The 19,901-nt window shown below is 41.8% G+C and overlaps 1 protein-coding gene across 1 annotated transcript in view; it reads left to right on the forward strand.

Annotated features, from left to right (window-relative positions):
* Enpp3 (ectonucleotide pyrophosphatase/phosphodiesterase 3) overlaps positions 1-19,901 on the forward strand; it is a 79,861-nt gene that overhangs the window by 46,791 nt on the left and 13,169 nt on the right. Inside the window, exons 15-20 of the mRNA XM_006986696.4 lie at positions 920-1,047; positions 3,615-3,681; positions 8,500-8,587; positions 12,170-12,348; positions 13,753-13,804; positions 15,302-15,456. Of these exons, the coding sequence (XP_006986758.1) occupies positions 920-1,047; positions 3,615-3,681; positions 8,500-8,587; positions 12,170-12,348; positions 13,753-13,804; positions 15,302-15,456 (669 nt within the window). The remainder of the gene's footprint in view (positions 1-919; positions 1,048-3,614; positions 3,682-8,499; positions 8,588-12,169; positions 12,349-13,752; positions 13,805-15,301; positions 15,457-19,901) is intronic.

Genomic DNA, 19,901 nt, shown 5'->3' on the forward strand with positions numbered 1-19,901 from the left:
GCACTTTTACAAATAGGAGAATGTATTTAGTTTCAAAAGCTATTTAAGTGATTTGTGAGCTAAGGGAATGGTTATTATAAGGTCAGATGAGTCGATTTTGATGGGATTTTTGGGCACAATTAAACTGACTTGTATATTTGTATCCATATCTATTAACATACACAATTAGACTCAAAAGTTGAAGTTGTCACTATAAATCTACACATAATTAATTTTCTGTCAAAAAAAGGGAGGAGAAATTTGTGGTAATGTAAGATCAACACCCAAGAATACAAATTTAAGACAGACATTAACCATTTAAACAAAATTTCAATTTCAACATAATGATTGCAGTAATGTTGCATAATGATAAATATAACATGATTATTATATTTGGCTATGTGGATAAGAGGGTTAACATTTCTACCTTATTGGTTAATCTTAAAGCCACTTACTTGGAAAATATTCATTTTTGAAAATTTATGTGTATGTTTGAATGAGTTTATGTGCCCATGGGCTTGCAAGATCCTGAGGGAGTCAGAAGAAGGGATGGGATCCCAGGAACCGGAGCTACAGGTGATTGTGAGCCACCACGTGGGAGCCGGGAACTGAACCCCGGTCTTTGGCAGGCACAGCAAGTGCTCTGACAGCTGAGCTCTTGCTCCAGCACCAAATCCACTTCTAAAAATCGTTAAAAATTGCCTTGAGGTTTTTTTTGGACAGGGTTTCTCTGTGTAACAGCTCTGCCCATCCTGGAACTCACTTTATATAGACCAGGCTATCCTCGAACTCACAGAGATCTGCCTGCCTCTGCCTCCCGAGTGCTGGGATTAAAGGTGTGCGCCACCACTGCCTGGCTTAAATTGAAGTTTTAGAAGTTAGTCTGCGTATTTGAGGTGTCATGGAGAAATGCTCATCTTTTTTTTTTTTTCTTTCCCAGTGCCGGAAACCCATTCAACATTTCAAACCCTACCTGACTCCTGATCTGCCGAAACGACTGCACTATGCCAACAATGTCAGAATCGACAAAGCTCATCTCATGGTGGATCGGCAGTGGCTGGCTATGAGGTTTGTCTACTCCCAGCAGAGATCTTGGGTGGTGTGCTTGTTCAGCTTTCCCCTCCCACTAGGGGTGAACTTCTCTGACCACCCACAATGCCTTGACCTTTTTATGCTACCCAGGACTTCCTCTTTGCTGATACTTTTGTTAGACAGTTGCTCTTAGCATCTTAATTTTCATAATACAGATCAAACATAAAGGGGGAGTTGAAAATGCTTACAAGTGCTCCTGAGATATGAGTGACAGCACATTTCTACCCTGACAGATAGACAGACAGCTAAGGATTTGTCATCATCCAGGCTGAGGGTGGCCATCGCCGGGATGGTTAGCTGGCTCTTTAAGACCATTGTCTTCCTGGCTTCCATAAAATAGTCTTTTGATGGCCCGGGCCACTAATTGGTGGCGACACATCTGAGTACATAAGCCAGAGAACAAATACAGATCTATTTTCTTGTCATGAAGGGATTCCGATTTTTGTTGTTTTTTTTGAGACAGGGTTTCTTTGTGTAGCTTTTGGAGCCTGTCCTGGAACTCACTTTGCAGACCAGGCTGGCTTCAAACTCACAAAGATTCATCTGCCTCTGCCTCTGAGTGCTGGGTGCTGGGATTAAAAGCATGTGCCACCACTGCCTGGCCTTGTTTTTTTTTTTTTTTGTTTATTTTTGTTTTTGTTTTTTTTGTTTTTTGTTTTTTGTTTTTTGTTTTTTTTTTTTTTTTTTGGTTTTTCGAGACAGGGTTTCTCTGTGTAGCTTTGCGCCTTTCCTGGGACTCACTTGGTAGCCCAGGCTGGCCTCGAACTCACAGAGATCCGCCTGGCTCTGCCTCCCGAGTGCTGGGATTAAAGGCGTGCGCCACCACCGCCCGGCTGTTTTTTGTTTTTTTGACATGGGTTTTCCCTATGTAGTTCTAGCTGGCCCGAAACTCAATATGGAGGCAGCCTGCCTCTACCCCCTGAGTGTTGGAATTAAAAGTGTGTGCCACCACACCTGGACTGATCCTGAGTTTTAAAATATTATTTTAGCATTTTTTTTTTTAATGTATGAGTGAATATCAGCAGAATCAGTGTTGTTCTGTATTTTCTGGCCTAGTAGGTATCAGTGCAGCTTAACCTGGAAATGCAGTTTGACCAGAGCATATGCAGTTCCTCACTTTGTCACTAGATGGCAATAGACTCTCCTTGAGAATGGGTTTCTTAGTCCTTTGTGTCTTCTGCTTGGGTATCCTGGTTCAAGACCACATTCTCTAAAAGTATTGCCTTAAATTAAACCACTATTAAACATAAGATGTTAGTAATTTAATATATCTAAATGGAGGTACAGTCTCTAAATATTTACTGTTTGGGGTATAAAATCAAAGAAGTCAGGAGCCATTGGTACATAATGACCTAGGATTATAAAAGGTGGGTCCGACCACCACAGTGCCTCTAGGTACCATGTGCCAAAGCCCAGTTCCAAATGACGGGCTTTGTATCCTTTTCAAAAACTGGCAATGAGGTCTGGCCAGTATCAGCCTGTGCGTTCAAGGCTTGCCTGCCCATGTAGCTACTTATGGGACTGACTGGGGAAAAAAAACCCTAATCTTTTGCCTATCAAGTGTTTTTCTTTTGTAGAATAAATTTCATTGGCAACTGTGTGTGTATGTGTGTGTGTGTGTGTGTGTGTGTGTGTGTGTGTGTGTGGTGCATTTGTGTGCACATGGGTGCACAAGTGTTGATGGAAGCCAGAGGATATCTTCCATTATTGCGTTCTAACTTACGTTTTGAAATAGGAACTCTCACTGGATCTGGGGTTCACCAACTGGCTATAGGCTGACCAGCTGGGAAGCTCTGGCGATCTGCATATCTCCCCAACCCCCAACCCAGCACTAACATGAACATACAAGGTGTACAATTATGCCAGGCTTTTTTTTGGAGGGGGGGCTTGTTTGTTTGTTTGTTTGTTTTTTGGTTTTTTGAGACAGGGTTTCTCTGTGTAGTTTTGGTGCCTGTCCTGGAACTCGCTCTGTAGACGAGGCTGGCCTTGAACTCACAGAGATCCACCTGGCTCTGCCTCCCGAGTGCTGGGATTAAAGGTGTGCGCCACCACCGCCTGGCTGTAACACATCTTAAAATGATATTCTCCAACATAAGCAAACATGTGTATGTGTGTGGGGGCACATGTGCCATGGTGTGCATGTGGAGGCAGAGGACAGTTTTCGGGAGTTGGTTCTCACTTTCCACTGTGCTTGTCCTGGAGATTGATCAGAGTTCAATCAGGTTTGATAGCAAGTGCCTTCATCTGTTGAGCCATCCTGAAGGTGGAACCTTCCAATCTGTGTTTACTACTATTGCTCCTTTGTCAGTGTCCTAGAGGTAGCAATCCTTAAGTTCTCTTTGTAAAAGCTAGAATCCTCATTCTTTCTGTCCTGCTCTTTGGTTTATCGATGGCATGGATTTGACCATTAAAAGGTGTGTATTTGGTTATCAGAAAAGTGACTCCGAACACAGAAGCTATATAAATAGCCATGGAAGCTTGACTTAGAATAACAACTTGTATCAGTCCACTGACCAGTGTGTAATAATGTTACCTCTTCACAGGAGCCCAACAAGTTCAAGCTGTGGAGGAGGCACACACGGCTACAACAATGAATTTAAAAGCATGGAGGTAATACTACAGCTTTAAAGAACAAACACATCTGTTGTCGGAGGGCTTCTCTCCAGGTTCCCCAAGCCCCGTAGTCCCACAATCCACATATAAAATAATCACTCAGACGCTTATATCACTTATAAACTGTATGGCCGTGGCAGGCTTCTTGTTAACTGTTCTTTTATCTTAAATTAACCCATTTTTATAAATCTATACCTTGCCACGTGGCTGGTGGCTTCCCAGCGTCTTCACAAGCTGCTTCTCCTGGCGGTGGCTGCAGTGTCTCTCTCCTCAGCCTTCCGCTTCCCAGAATTCTCCTCTCTCCTTGTCCCATCTACTTCCTGCCTCGTCACTGGCCACCAGTGTTTTATTTATATAGAACAATATCCACAGCACTTGCCCTTTTTTCTTTTTTTTTTTTTAAAAAAGGAAGGTTTTAACTTTAACATGGTAAAATTATATATAACAAAACAATTACCGAGGAAGAATTATAGTTACAATATTAAAGAAGATGTCCTATCTATCTTATATTTGTGAGTTTAAGGTTTTATATCTAACTTATCTTTTATCATAACTGAGGAAATTACAACTATCTAGTTTTCAACCACATCAAAGACCTGAGAAGGAACATAATGGTACCTGAGAAATGGTAGATGGATGCAAGCAACTTTCGGGAATCTTGCAAGAGTAGACCAAGACAGCTGGCAGCCTGGACAGTCACCTAATGTTTCTCAGCATTGTTGGTGCATTCAGATTGGCTACAGGCCTAGAATATCTGACAGACCATTTTCAGAAGCAGGAATTTTGAGAGACCATCTTACCCTGTCTTGGCAGAGTACAGTGGTCACTTTCCTTGTGTCCCGCTTGTCCAGAAAGGACAGCATTGCATTTGTACTGTCAGCCATCAAGGCAAGGGCAGTTCTTTGCCCAGTAGGCCATTTTGTGCCAAAAAGACAAACTTCCAAATGGAAATGTCTTAGAAGCCCAACATTCTCTCGGGATCAATTGGTGCAGCCAGGAGCAATTGTGTCTCACATCAACAGAATTTCAAGTTATTTAAATGCCATATTCTCTAGGTCTATGAAGTGTTTGAAGATTACCTATCTATCTGAAATATATCTATGTATACCTAGAAAACTTAACTAACATGGCTACAGATATGATTATCATAGATGACTAATTATTAATCTATTTTTTAATTATCCATTACAATTTTAAATGAGTTACATAAACATAATACCTCAAACAAGAATAGAAATATATATATACACAGTATAACAATATTAACTTTAAGTTTGTATCAATAAACTAAAATCCATACCAATGTAAAACATTTTAAACATAAACTAAAATCTATACCAATGTAAAACATTTTAAACAAGTTGTTCTTTAAAAGTAGGTTAATTAATCTATCCTTTTATCTTATCATCTCTATATCCTCCTATATATCTATATTATATCCCCTTTTCTTTTTTAGAAAGAGATCACATTTATAATCAATCTGTTTTAAATAAAAATATTGGCTTTCTCTGTCCCACACCAGAGGGCTCTTCTGATTTGGGACACAAGAATTGTCTAACCATTTTTTTTTTAAAGCAATATGTCTGGGTTTAGAGGGGGAGTGAGCCAATTCCACCTCTAAAGCCAGCTTGGTATATTTGGGAATTTGAGCGTAGCATCTCTTACTACTTCCTGCTGGAGGGGGGCGCTGTATCTTATGGGGATGCAAAGAAAATTTTAGACCTATGGGGTAGTCCGTGAGGCTGTATTGTTTGAACCAGTTGCCTTGAAACCGCTCTGGATGCTGGATCATCTGGGCCATGGTGTCATCGGAGACCTTTCAGGGGGTCTTGGCTGTTGAAACCTGATGTATCTTAATCTGGAACAAATCCATAGCCTCTGGCTTTCTGTGGAAACAAAAGCAGAACCTCTTTTCCAAAGCAACATATCCTTAAATCCAAATTTTGAAGTCAAGGTACCTTTAAAATATACATATTGGTTTAATTCAACATCTTTTTTGATCAAATGTTTTTTTGTAGTTAAAAATCCCAAAGACAACACAATCCAGATTGTCTGTGTAATATTCATCTTTACGTGGCTTTTTATATTAATTTTTTTGTCTCTTTCAAGCCTACGTATATTTTACACACATTGTAAACGATTTTATCTGAATCAGTCTTTTTGTGAGCCTATTGCTTTAAACTGCATCCTTCTAAGCCTGAAACAGCGCTGTGGCTGCTGGCTCCGCCCACTTCAGCTTCCCAACATGGCAGTGGTACGTTTTCTGCCAGCTCTGGGAGTCATCAAGTCTCAGAAATAGTGGGTCTAAGCTTTTATCAAAGCAGCATGTAGCCCAGAAACCTTTTTTTTTTTTTTTTAAATACTAGTAAAGACTAAATCTACTACACAGCATAATGTGCCTCTGGCGTCTTAGACCCCTCATTCCCGCCATACTGCCGGTCAAATGCACATGCCAGGAACCCGCCAGTGTTCAAACCCGCGTTTTGCGGCGTCTAGCTGCTCATATGAGACAAGAAGCAGGAACCTGGTTTTGGCTCTGTTTAGAATTGGTTATTAAATATTCTCAGGTTTAAGGTGGAAACTCGAGCCGTTGGGCGCCATTTGTTGCTGGAGGGCTTCTCTCCAGGTTCCCCAAGCCCCGTAGTCCCACAATCCACATATAAAATAATCACTCAGACGCTTATATCACTTATAAACTGTATGGCCGTGGCAGGCTTCTTGTTAACTGTTCTTTTATCTTAAATTAACCCATTTTTATAAATCTATACCTTGCCACGTGGCTGGTGGCTTCCCAGCGTCTTCACAAGCTGCTTCTCCTGGCGGTGGCTGCAGTGTCTCTCTCCTCAGCCTTCCGCTTCCCAGAATTCTCCTCTCTCCTTGTCCCACCTACTTCCTGCCTCGTCACTGGCCACCAGTGTTTTATTTATATAGAACAATATCCACAGCACACATCAACAGTGCAATAAGAAATAACTAACAAATAAAGAAGGAATGTGTGGTTTGGCAGGGTGGGTGAACTGCTGTGTTGCACAGAGAAAACGTAGAGCCCAGTAAGGTTTGGGGTATCTTTGAGGGTGGTGTGCAACTTTTGTGAGACAGAGTCAGAGATCCTGGGTGACATTTGAGCAGAAACTCGAAGATGAAACAATTTTTCCAATATTTAAGGGAAGAGTGAGTGTCCTATGCAGAAGAAATAACCAATACAGAGACCCTAGTTTGGCGTTCATCATTTGTTGTGGACAAGGGAGCCTTGGCAAACTACTGGAAGGTGTTTGACTCTGGCTGCCACTGATTGGGAAGGAGGAAGCAAGAGACAGGCTGGGCATGCAAGTCTGCAGTGCATATTAAATGTTCAGGGAGAGATGTTGAAGATCAGTTGAGAGTCTATGCTGGAAAGTCTCAGGCACAGAAACTGTTTAAAACATAGAGATCCAGGTGCTGCGCTTGGGGGGTTGAGTACAGACACAGAGAAAGACCAGGGACTCAGCGCAGGGCATCTCTATTTGAAGCCGTGGAGGAAACACTCACAAGCAAAGAGACACAGAAGCAGGTGATAATGAGGAAGAAAACAAGGAGCTTGTGGAGCTCTGAAGCCCAGGGAAGGAGCCGTGAAGAAGGGTCCCTGGAGAAGGCACAGCTCACACTCCTCTGTAACAAACCCTCACCGGACTTGTGGTCTCTGCAACCTGGTTCTCCTACCTTTGGAAAATTAGTTGTTTGGGGTACTCCATTAACCAAAAAAAAAAAAAAAAAATTCTGTGTTTGCTGCTTTACCTTAGTTGTTTTCAATCTTAGATAATGAGATCTGTCAAACAATGTCAAGTTAGAATTGATTAATTAAATATGAATCAACGTATTTAGGTCTCGCTACCCCACAAGTAAATGAAGAGGTGTCAGAGAAGAGATGAGTTTAGGAATTTGTGTCGATGCTTAATGCTCAAAGCATCAGCATTTCCCCTCAGGCATGGCAGTCTTTGAGCAGTGATATGTAAGAAATAAGCAGAGAGCATAAGAGCATAGTGTGATATGATGAACTTTTAATGTGTATCTTGTAGATGTCCAGGAATTATGCCTATATAGGTTTCCTACTGTTGCTTGCTTCCTCTAATCTGTTGCATGGGAGGAGCTGGGCAAGTTAAGATCACAAGTGGAATTTTTGTTTGTTTGTTTGTTTTGAGACAGGGTTTCTCTGTGTAGCTTTGGAGCCTTTCTGGGAACTCACTCTGTAGCCCAGGCTGGCCTCACACTCACAGAGATCCACCTGCCTCTGCCTCCCAAGTACTGGGATTAAAAGGCAGCAAATTGTTTTAAAAAACATTTCTCATCTCTAAAAGAAATTCTTACAGAGGTCTAAGGAACAAATAGAGAGTTGTCCCAGAAGGAAACATGTAATGAGTCTTTCTCTGTCCTGCCATCCAGGTCCCAAATAATGACACAGAGACTTACTAATTATGAAAGCTTGGTCTTTAGCTTAGGCTTGTTTTCAACTAGTTCTTATAACTTTAGTAAAATTAATCTACATTCTACCATGTGGCTTTGACATCTATCCCATTCTGTGTGTCCAACTCATTCTGCATCTGGCTCATCTCTCCTTTCTCCTTCCCAGAGTCCTCTCTGTCCCCAAAGTCCTGCCTAACCTCTTCCTGCCTAGCTATTGGCCATTTAGCTCTTTATTAAACCAATCAGGAGGTACCTTGGCAAAGACACATCTTTATAGTATAAACAAATATTCTGCAACAGAAATGTATGTCTCTTCATATACTTTGTCAGTTAGGTTAGATGTCATCTAGTAATAATGTAACTCTTATCATGTAGGCAATCTTTTTGGCACATGGACCCAGCTTTAAAGAGAACACTGAAATTGAACCATTTGAAAACATTGAAGTTTATAATCTACTGTGTGGTGAGTATGTTTAAGTTAGCTCACAGCAAGGGCGCAGGAGTTTGTAATAAATTTCTTATTTGAAGTTGGGGATAAATTGAAGGCTACATGCCCTGTATTAGGAAGATGGGAAGCAGAAAGATAAGGAAAATTTCTTATTGAGATTTTTTCAGTTACAAATGTAACTTCTTTTGTTTTACTAATAATGATAATCTTATATCTTAGGAAGCCAAGATTTTTTTAAATATTTTAGTTACTAAATGATAATTTAATAAAATGTAGAAAAATAAAACAATTCTAATTTTTGAAAAGATAAACATACCTAAGTCCAAGGTGATATGTCAGTCAGTAAATTGCTTGCGGCACAATTATGGGGACCTGAGTTCAGATCCTCAGTCCTTGTGGTAAAGTGTTTCCTCACAGTTATTGATGGAACAGACTCAAGCAGATCCCTGGGGCTCACTGGCCAGCCAGTCTAATGGATTGGCTCAGTCTCACTGAGTAACCATGTCTCAAAAAATAAAGTTGAAAGAGGTTGAAGAAGAAACCTGATATCAATTTCTGGTCTTCATATGCACACATATACATGTGCACGTGTATGCACATACACATATACAAAAACACACACATGCATACATATGTATGCACAAAAACTCAGCTAAAAATGTTTTTCTATTATTACAAGGAGAAGTCCTCTGGAACTACAAAGGGTAACAGAGTCTCATTTTGCTGGACACTTCTTATTACACAAAGTTCTCTACATGTATCTCAGGGACTTTAGGCTACAAAGAGCTTCTAGGAAGGGAGAGGCGGGAGGCCAGAGAGACAGTGGTCAGAAATCTGTGCGCTGCGTGGCTGCGTGTGATCTCACTCATTCCAGGAAGCTTGTGCTTTTTGTTCTAATGAGAGCCCCATAGTGGACATCGGATTTTGCTATCATGTGCGTGTGTGCGTGTGTGAGTCAGTTGTCTGCCAGGCCCTTTGCTCTACCCAGACAGAAGTCACCGGTAGGCAGGGAGGAGCGCTTAGAGCCCTGGCTTCTTGGCAGCTTCTATTTCTATTTCTACCATAGTTTGGTGAGCAGCAGCCGCAGCACCAGTTAAAGCAGCGGCAAGTGGCGCCCTCTGGTGTTCAGTCCTCAAGCAGGTCTTGTGTATGAGACCTCTTGGCCTTTGGCAGCTGGGGGTGTTACCGCTCGTGGCCATGGGTCTGAGACCCTAGGCTGTGAGACTTGACAGCCCTCTGGAGCTCATTTGGTGGCCAAGGTCTACATGTTCTCTTCTCTGACTCCACAGAGCTGTTTATCTTTCGTCAGTGTGGACTGTCCACTTTCTCACCGTGTGTATCTTTTTCTCTTTCCACTGCCTTTATCTCTGCCCAGACTGCGTCCTCAGCTTGGTTAGTGACAGACTACTCAGGGTGGCAGCCTCTGCCAGGACTGTTTGGGGGCATCTAGACAGGTCGCTCAGGAGGCTGGGGTACCACTGCCGCTGCCCTCTTCAGCTGTCAAGCAATCCTCTACCTTGAGGCTTTCACAGCTTGGTTTGTGGACTGCTCAGCGTTGGCTGCCATTTCTATTCTATTGCTTCTGGTATTCTGCGGTCTCCGCCATTGTCTCTGTGGTTGTGTTCTTTGTGCTACCAGCTGGGTCTGCAATACTGACCATAGACCAAAAGGACCACTCATGCAAGACAAGCCTTTTTGGGGGCCTGATACTGTAGCATCAGGGGAGGCAGTGCTGGAGATTGCCTTCCAGCTCACTCACAGTGACCTGCAGTCTGTTTGGACCAATCACAGCCCTTTGTTTGGGCCAATCACACCTTTGCCTCCTAGCACCAATCACAGTTTTTGAGGCTTGTGCTTCTTACAAATTGTAGTCCTGGTCACAGCTAGATAGGGGGACCGGGGAGGGGGTGGGGTGGGGTGGGGCAGGGGATCGGCTTCTCTCTGACCCAGGCGGGTATGACTGCAGAATCAGCTACAGTTCAGAGTGGATTCTGACCAAACAAAGTTCATTAGGAAGTATTTGAAACTTGGCTGCAGCTCTGCCTTCAGGAGCTGAGGACATCCGCGACAGTCTTTGGCAGGAAGGCATCTGTGAAGTGTTTGAGGTAACTGGTGTTAGCACGAAAGCATTCGTGCTGGCTGTTAGATGGCGTCCTGGCGTCCTTTCACTCAAGGCAGGAAGGACAGCAAGAGACAATCCAAAGGCTGCTAAATGGGGAGCTGTAATCCCCCTTCCCCAATGTCTTCGTTCATTTAGAGGAAAATGAAGAATTTATTATCAACACTAATAGTGATCTTTAATAGATTTTAACAACTTTGACAATATTAATACCTGCCTGGTACCTCAGGGGAAAGTGTCACCAAAGATAGTTAACTAGCCCTGAGAAAGAGCCTCTCCAGCACAAAGGGTTAGTCAGGCCCAGTTCCAAATGACCCTGTTATCATCAGAGCTTCTAAAATGATGATGCCTGTAAAATATTTGATATGATTTTTATAGGAAAAATAGAAAAAGTTCTCCAAATAAAGAACAAATTTTGCTTATTTAATTTTTTATTAAGCTAAGTGTATGTGCGTGCGTGTGTGTGTGTGTGTGTGTGTGTGTGTGTGTGTGTGTGTGTGTGTGTCTGTGCGCCACAGAGCACCTGTGGAAGTCAAGGGACAGCTTACAGGAATTATGTGGGTCCTGGGGATCAGGCTTGGCAGCAACTGCCTTTACCTACTGAGTCCTCCCACCGGCCTGTAATTTAAGTTTTAAAAACAAATGTTCATCCTTAGAGAATTTTTATATAATTACATAAATAGACTGTAAGGTTTTAAATTAACTTTCCAGAAATGTATTTTTATTAATAATATAGTTTTCTAAAGTTTATTAAATTTTTTTCTATGTATATATATGTGCCTACATGAATTTTTGTGCACTGTGTAGGTACAGATACCTGCAGAGGCCACAGGGTGTTGGGTCCCCTGGAAGCGGAGTCACAGGCAGCTGGGAGCTGCCATATCGATGCTGGAAGTTAAACTAGGGTCTTCTCTAACAGCAGCCAATGCTTCTAACCACTGAGCCATCTCTCTGCCCCAAGAACATAGTTTTTGTCAAGCGTGGTAGCGCATACCTCTAATCCCAACACTAGGGAGGCAGAGGCAGGTGAATCTCTGGAGTTCCAAGCCAGCCTGGTCTACACAGCCAGTTCCAAGTCAGCCAGGGCTACACGGTGATTCTGTCTCAACAATAACAACAAAAACAACAAACAAATAAACAACAATGAGTATAGCTTTATATACTCCACAATCATGGTATGTTTAAGGAGCAAAGAGATCATTTAAACAATGCAGCTTTTCTCTTTTCTCTAGAGGAATAGTTCATGGAAGTTGCTGTGGTTCATCACCAGTATAGACAAGAGGCTGGAGACTTTAGGGATGGAAGTCATGAAACTAAGTCATATCTGCAAAATATAACTACACTGCAGCAGACTTTATAACAGCCATTAAACTCTGGGTGACTCTCCCCCACCCCCAATACCCCACAAAGGAGTTGTTGCCTTCCATGTCCAAGCTAATTTGAACTGATTATTGTTATTTTTTTTAAAAAAATAACAGATCTCCTACGCATTCAACCAGCACCAAACAATGGTACACATGGTAGTCTAAACCATCTTTTGAAGGCACCGTTTTATGAGCCATCTCATGCCAGGGAATTGTCAACACCTTCCGGCTGTGGCTTTACCACCCCATTGCCTGAAGACACACTGAACTGCTCATGTCCTGAGCTGAACTCTGTAAGTAACAGCTTCGTGCCTTACAGGAACGTAAAGAGCCATCAGGTTTACATTCTGACTTAGATGCTTATTGAGTACATACCTCTTGTTTCTCTGACCTGTATCTGGAAGTGAGATATTATAGTGCGTATGCTATAAGGTTAAGTATGTGAGTACACTCTGTGAACTGGACAGCATTGTTTGGAAAGGAATTGTTCATTTTACTGCAGGTGAACTCACCTTAGACATTCAACATAGTAATCATGGCATTCTGAGTTCTCTTTTAAACCATTTTCTTACAGTTTAAGAATCAGATGGTGTCCTCGGCTATTTAGAACAGAGGGAAAGGGAATTATAATCTGGCTTTAGACACACTCAGTAGTGTGTGCGTGTGCTGTGTGGCATTTTCTGAACAGTAGTGCAGAATCTGTCAGGAGGCAGTTGAAGACTGGAAAACTGGCAATATATACAGAGAAGGTCTTTTTAATAGATTAAGCTCTGGGCTGAGTTCAGAAGGCTTCAGATTGTAGGAGACTGTTGATAAGGTAAAGTTTCACTACGAGAAACTTCACTAGGAGAGCCAAGGACAAGGATCAGAAGAGTAACTTAAAATGTAAGTGGTATAGGTAGGAACTGTTCCTCATTGCTATGGGTGAAGACTCTGAAGGATAGAAGTCCAGTAAAATTTCTCAAAAATGGTAAGTCTGTAGGAAAAGATCCTAGGAGGGGTATAGAGTTCTTTTTTTGTGTATTTATCTTCAGATGGCAATTTCCTGCTTTCTGTTCCAGACAGCTTCAATGGAACTGCCATGAAAAATCATTAATAATATAAAATAGGTAATCAGTTCCATATTTTAGAGATAAAAGGGGCCCAAGAGAAGTTAGATATACTACTATTCAAAATCTTGCGATCCTACTCTGACTGTAACCCCAGAGTCCTCCTCTGGAAAGAATACCTGTTGTTCAAAATGTGGCCTCAGAATTAGCTTACCATCTCTTCTAAGTCAGAAAGACATGTGGGAACTCAGGCCTTCCCCCAGGCTTGTTGAATCAGAATCTGAACTTTAACAAGTCCTTCAGGCATCTGTATCCACACCCAAGTTTGAGAAGCATCTGGATGTGGTAATCCCGACTTAATTCCAGCTGGTATCAGGATGCTTTTCTGCATTAACAATATCTTTGCAAACACACACACACACACACACATACACACACACACACACACACACACACACACACACACACACACACACAGGCAGAAATACCTCTGTGTTTCTAAGCAGCGACATAATTGGAATTTAATCACAGATTAGTCTGGGTTCATTGTCCAGTAGTAAAACATTTTGTACCATTGCTTACAGAAATATTCTTGGTCATTCTTTCTAACTCTGACTTATGTCTTCCCTTCTCTCTCTCATCTTACAGAATGTTCAACTAGAACAAGCTAATCAAATGCTCAATCTCACCGAAGGAGAAAGTAAGTCAGTAGATACTTAGAGCTAACAACAATACACAACACTGCCCTTGGATGATTTTCCAGACTGAACTCAGAAAGACTTTTGAATGTAGATTTTGTGGACAATATACAAGAGGAGCAGGCAAACAGACATAGACTTCTAGGAACAGAGTAGCCAGCCTGGAGCTACAGTGTTCCCAGGAACACCCTTGAAATGGTTGTGCCTCATCCATGTCTTCCATTCCCTTTCTAAGCTATGAACAAATGGAAATGCTCAGTTTGAACCTGTCCTTTGGAGCCTTCCTACTGTCTAGCCTGGGAAAATCTAATTTTGTCATGCCTCTGTGTCTTCATCGACAGTAGTTGTATCGACCTCATGTAGTTGTAAAGGTTTTTTGTTTGTTTTTTAAGTCCATGGAGAGAATTTGCAAGTGTCTTTTGCATTAGTATTACCATGATGCATTATTTTGTAAGTATTAAAGTCACAGTAGCTCAGTTGCATCAGTTACAAAATAGGGATACAGTCATCCCTAATATCTATAGAGGGTTGTCCTTGGATCCCCTTGTGGATACCCTGGATCTGAGGATGCTGAAGCCCTTATAGAAGATGGTGTAGTATGTGCATGTCACTTCCTCATATCCCAGCATGAACTTTAAACCATTTTTGAATTACTTATAATATCCAATAATGACATCAAGGCTATGAGAATAGTTATTGTGGTATATTATCTGGAGGTGAATGATAAGAAAAAACTCATATATGTGCAGTTCAAATATAATTTTTCTAGATATTATTAAGTTTTTTTTTTTGTTTTGGTTTTTTGAGACAGGGTTTCTCTGTGTAGTTTTGAGCCTTTCCTGGAACTCGCTTTGTAGACCAGGCTGGCCTTGAGCTCACAGAAATCCACCTGCCTCTACCTCCTGAGTGCTGGGATTAAAGGTGTGCACCACTGCCACCACCACCCGGCTGATATTATTAAGTTTTTACAGTTGAGTTTATAACAACATACTAAGTACAAACACATAAATACATACATACATACATACATACTTATCAAAGAAACTCTCTTCAGCTCTTCAGGATGTTAAAACACTGTAAACATGATGACCTAACAACAGAAGTTCACTTCACTGAGTTCTGGAAACTGAGTTTAAAGCAAAGGTGCCAGCAGATTCCATGTCAGCCCAGGCCCTGCTTCCTTATCCTAACCTCACATAGCAGAAATGGATAATGAATCTCTCTAACAATTCTCTTAGGCTATAGCTTGTGAGCTCTTCAATGATGGGGAGGTAAGGAAGGAAGGCTTCCTCCGGTCTTTGCTGAGCCCCTGGGGTGGCCCAGTGACGTATCTGAACTTGACTTTTGTGGTGGGTGTAACGAGATAACAATATATCTCACAGGACTGCTGCAAAATACTAATCCAATGACCTGACATAGAACCCACCGTCAGAGAATGGTAGCTACTGTGTGCCATTTTGCTGATGTCCCAGAAGTTTTATGTCACTTTTTTATTTTAGTCGCAGGAACAGTGAAAGCAAACTTGCCATTTGGAAGGCCCAGGGTGACCCAGGAGAACAAAGAACATTGTCTCCTCTACCACAGGGGATACATCAGTGGGTTTGGAAAAGCCATCAAGATGCCCATGTGGAGCTCATACACAGTTCCCAAGCCGGTAAGCTTTTAGCCCCACCGCCAGCCCACGGTGGAATGATTCTAACTCTGAACTCTGCAAAGGCTGGATTCGGTTTTGCTGAGTACAGACTCCCTGTCACTCACAAGGAAATGCTGCAGTTATGACCTAAAGGCCCTATAGGTGGTGTGTGGGTGCAGAGAAGGAAGACATTGGGTTTGCCTGGAGAAATTAGAAGTAACAATGTTGGCCAGTTTGCTAAGTGGTGAGGAGGGAGACAAGGACATTCCAAACAGAAGCAAAAGGAGGATCATGCGATCTTGCCTGCCTACTTCCTGGAGTAGGCGGCCAGTGCACCTTAGAGGTGATAGTGACTTACATAAGGCTCTTGTCTCTTTGATTATTTAATAAGCATTTTCCTGTGTGCTGTGAGCTGTGAAAGGCACAATGTAAATGCTATCCAATCCTCCCTTGAGCGGTCTAGCACTCTAGAATATTATATGTATATATGCATTGCATCACAGGTCTCTTTAGTCTGAAGTTGAGAACCTGCTGATGTAAATCTCCTCCCCTCTTATTGGGGGATATGGGGGTCCATCCCTTCGTTAGTCCCCTCCCAGGCTCTGGGAAGAATCTATAACCAGCTGATAATTAATCTTTGATGAAAAGAAATGAATCTATATACACGAAACTCCTTAGTCCATATACTTTATTATTCTGTGTCAGTTCTCTGTCTACACAGCTTCTATTCTGCTCTCATTTTTAGCTCTTTTCTTGCCTGATTTCTCTCTACACTTATCTGCAGTCCCCTCTAGGTTCTATCTTAATTCCTTCATCTTAGTTCTGCCCCTTGTAGGTTCTCATCCATCTTGTTCTTTCCCATATCATCTCCTCTCCCATCTCCTTCTCTCTCATCTGTTTCTTTCTTATCTTGTTCTTCCCCAACTGGCTCTTGTTTATCTTCCATCTCGTTCCTCTAGTCCTCTCTTCTAGCCCTTCAGCCTAGTTCTTCCCATCTCAGTTTGTTCCTCTCAAGTTCTTACCCATCTAGTTCTTCCATTCTCTTTTCTCTTCTCTGTCTCCCTGTGCCCTGGGAGTCCTGGTATATATACACTTACAAGCAGTATTCTCATAGCAGTGCAAAGCCAGGCTTCCAGGGTCAAACGGAGGGGTGATAAGAATCACATAGAGAGGCAGTAATTGTTAATTATCATTTGCAACCCCAAAGGGAAGTGACTAATGGGAAATTAATTAACTAAAGACTAAATTTGGGTGATATCTAAGAAGAGGAATCTTATGTGCTCAACTATAACCTTAATCATGATTGGTAGAAAATGTTAAGAATCTATAAGTTGCTGGCTCATACCTTTAATCCCAGCACTCGGGAGGCAGAGGCAGGCAGATCTCTGTGAGTTTGAGGTCAGCCTGGGCTACAGAGTGAGTTCCAGGACAGGCTCCAAAGCTACACAGAGAAACCCTGTCTCGAAAAACAAAACAAAACAAAAAAATAGAATCTATAAGTTGCTAGGTCAATGGGAGAAAATAAAACTGTCTTCTTTTTTTCTGTGGCTCCTATCTGTCCAAGCTATCTGCTGTTTTTACTGCGGGGTCGGGGAAAGTGTGCTCGGTTGCTAGGCAACCTGTGTACAGCTAGATGCCTCTGGTCATAGTTAAAGGGAGATCTGGAACTAGAGGTAAGATTTGAGAAAGGAGGTAGTTAAGCTTAATTGGCACATCCGCCAGGCCTTCTCAAACAGGTAGCCTGGACGCTTAAATCTGTTCTTAGAGAGTACAGAGGTATCTCTGATAAGGTACTTTCTTCCTTCTGGGGATGGTCCTGGTTGGATGCTGCCATTGATGATAATTACAGGGAGGCTTGAACTGGGGTTCTGGCTGTGCATAGCTGTCAGCACACAAGGTTATCTAAATATTCCTTTAGTAGAGGGGAAATGGTGCCCAATAAATGATGGAAAAGCCACAATAGCACACAAGAAACTCATAGCAGGAAACGGCTGATAATCAAAAGCCAAATATCACCAAGGCTCCTTGGACCTTAGCTTGACCTCTGGAAGGCCCTTGGCTTCTTCCAGGTATTAGCTTTGTCATAATCAGCTGAAATCCTATTTGGTATATTTCTGTGGCTTGCAGCACCCTCTCCACTACCTGGCAAACTCCTGATCCTTTAAATGGTGCTGGGATGGTTGGGTACCCATCATGAAGAAAATATTAGATCCATGCCTCATGCTCTATACAAACTTAACTTGCTGACTGACTTATAGGCCTAAATGAGAATAGCAAATCCATATTTTTTTCATTTACATTTTTATGACCTTGGGGCTTTGGGGGGGGTAATACTAACAAAATTAAAAAGGGAATTGAGTTAGACTATATTCGTGTTAATGTGTATGGAAAGGAAAAATCATAGACGGGACAGTACATCTGCACTGGATATAGAAACATGTCATGAATATCATGAGTAGTAATTAGGGTCTAAGGGTCTAACCAAGCCCTCTACATAAACAAGAGAAAGGCAAACATCTTAGTAAATGCACAGTAAAACTGATCCCAGTGATTCAGTCTCATTAGCAATTGGAGAACTGTAGATGAAAGCAAAGTCTGCCCAAAATCTATCCATGAACTTCTTTAGCGGAGGGAAGGGTTTTATTTCAAGTCTACAGGACAACAGCACTGTCTGGGCACTGCTAACTGAACGGTGTGTATTGGGTGAATTAGTCTTAACATTGTAAGGACAAAGCTATACCACCAAGCAGAAGGGCAAATAAATAACCAGAAAACCGTGAGTGCGTGTGTGTGTGTGTGTGTGTGTGTGTGTGTGTGTGTGTGTGTGTGTAGAAAAATCATAGTATTAATGAGCCAAAAAGTTATGACAAACTCTAGCTATTACTGGTCTTGCTAAGGGCACCACTTCCTTTCTAGAGAGGAAGTAACTGGCTGCATCTAGTTTATCTCCTCTTCTTGGTCCAGTTAGGGACATTTGCAGAAAAATAAGCATATTTTTCTACTACCAATTAAAGCTGTCTGGGTTCTGAAAGTCAGCTTCACAGCCAACAGTGATTCAGTTGTGGCCATTACTAACAGGGTGCTAATGTTTGTTTCCCAAGGTGGGTAAATATTTCACAGTTACTTGAGTTCCTATGTGGGCTGGTAGCCCCATTACTCTCTTAATAGGCACACTATTCAGGTGTTTGTGTGTGTGTGTGTGTTTTCAGCTTGCCTTAGAATAATCTCTAGTTTGTGTTTGCTTTTGAGAGCAACAGCATGTTCAAGGTCAGTCTCCTTGTCTAGTCCCTGAACCATGAAAAGTCCAGGCAGGCAGGGCTTGCTTGGAGTTAAGGGGATGTTTATGTTTTTGATGCTTCCCCTTGTTGTCTGGCATTCCTGAATTTACTAGAGCAGTGGAGGATGCCAAAGGCAGAGAGATTGTAACTGGGTTCAGGCTAGGTGGTCTTTGTTATATTCTAAAACTAACGTCGTCACCGTCATTACCAAAAGACCCTGTGCGTTCTCTGAGCCCACAAAGGTGAGTGTGTGTTTCCCGCTACACGTGACAGGATGGGCTTCTAGCAATTTTCTGCTTTCTAATTCAGAAATTACTCTGCCTGTGTGTTGTGGTTCAAGAAAATTACACAGGAGGATGTTTGGAGCTTCACATAAAATGTCGTAGATCAGCTCTGCATCTGCGAAATCAGGCTCTAAATAAGCATTTCTGGAGCATGGGCGCAATCGGTTTGTCTTTCAGTTTTACGGCGTCTTTGTTTCTCTGTGGTTTGGGTGGGTGTTGTTATTCTGCTTGTTATCGCAGAGGAGTTCCGGGGGAGGAACTGTGACTTGAAATCATGGTCCTCCCACAACAGCTTCTGGAAGCATGAAATCTGGTCAGGGTTTACTCGGGTTTGCTTCTGGGCCTACTCCGTAGGAAAGTCTGAGTTACTTGTCTAACTAGATAAAAAATAAATTGGGATGATTGTTTAAAGGAGCTACTCCATTAATTTTAGTATGAAATTGAAACTCTTATTGATTAAAAAGTTAATAGTAAAAATATCTATCACTCAGGCCAGGCGGTAGTGGCGCATGCCTTTAATCCCAGAACTTGGGAGGCAGAGGCAGGCGGATCTCTGTGAGTTCAAGGCCAGCCTGGGCTACCAAGTGAGTTCCAGGAAAGGCGCAAAGCTACACAAGAGAAACCCTGTCTCAAAAAACCAAAAAATAAATAAATAAATAAATAAATAAATAAATAAATAAATAAATAAATAAATCTATCACTCTATAATATTATATTCCTCTATATATACATAAGCACTATATATATAATATACTGTTAATATATATATATATATATATATATATATATATATATATATATATATACACACACATACACATCTCCCACACCTTTGGGAAGTTTTAAAATCTCTCTATCTCTATCTCTCTGTATGTGTGTGTGTATGTGTGTGTCTGTATATTCA

This window comes from Peromyscus maniculatus, chromosome 16 (assembly GCF_049852395.1).
Source record: "Peromyscus maniculatus bairdii isolate BWxNUB_F1_BW_parent chromosome 16, HU_Pman_BW_mat_3.1, whole genome shotgun sequence".
In the NCBI taxonomy this organism is placed as follows: domain Eukaryota; kingdom Metazoa; phylum Chordata; class Mammalia; order Rodentia; family Cricetidae; genus Peromyscus; species Peromyscus maniculatus.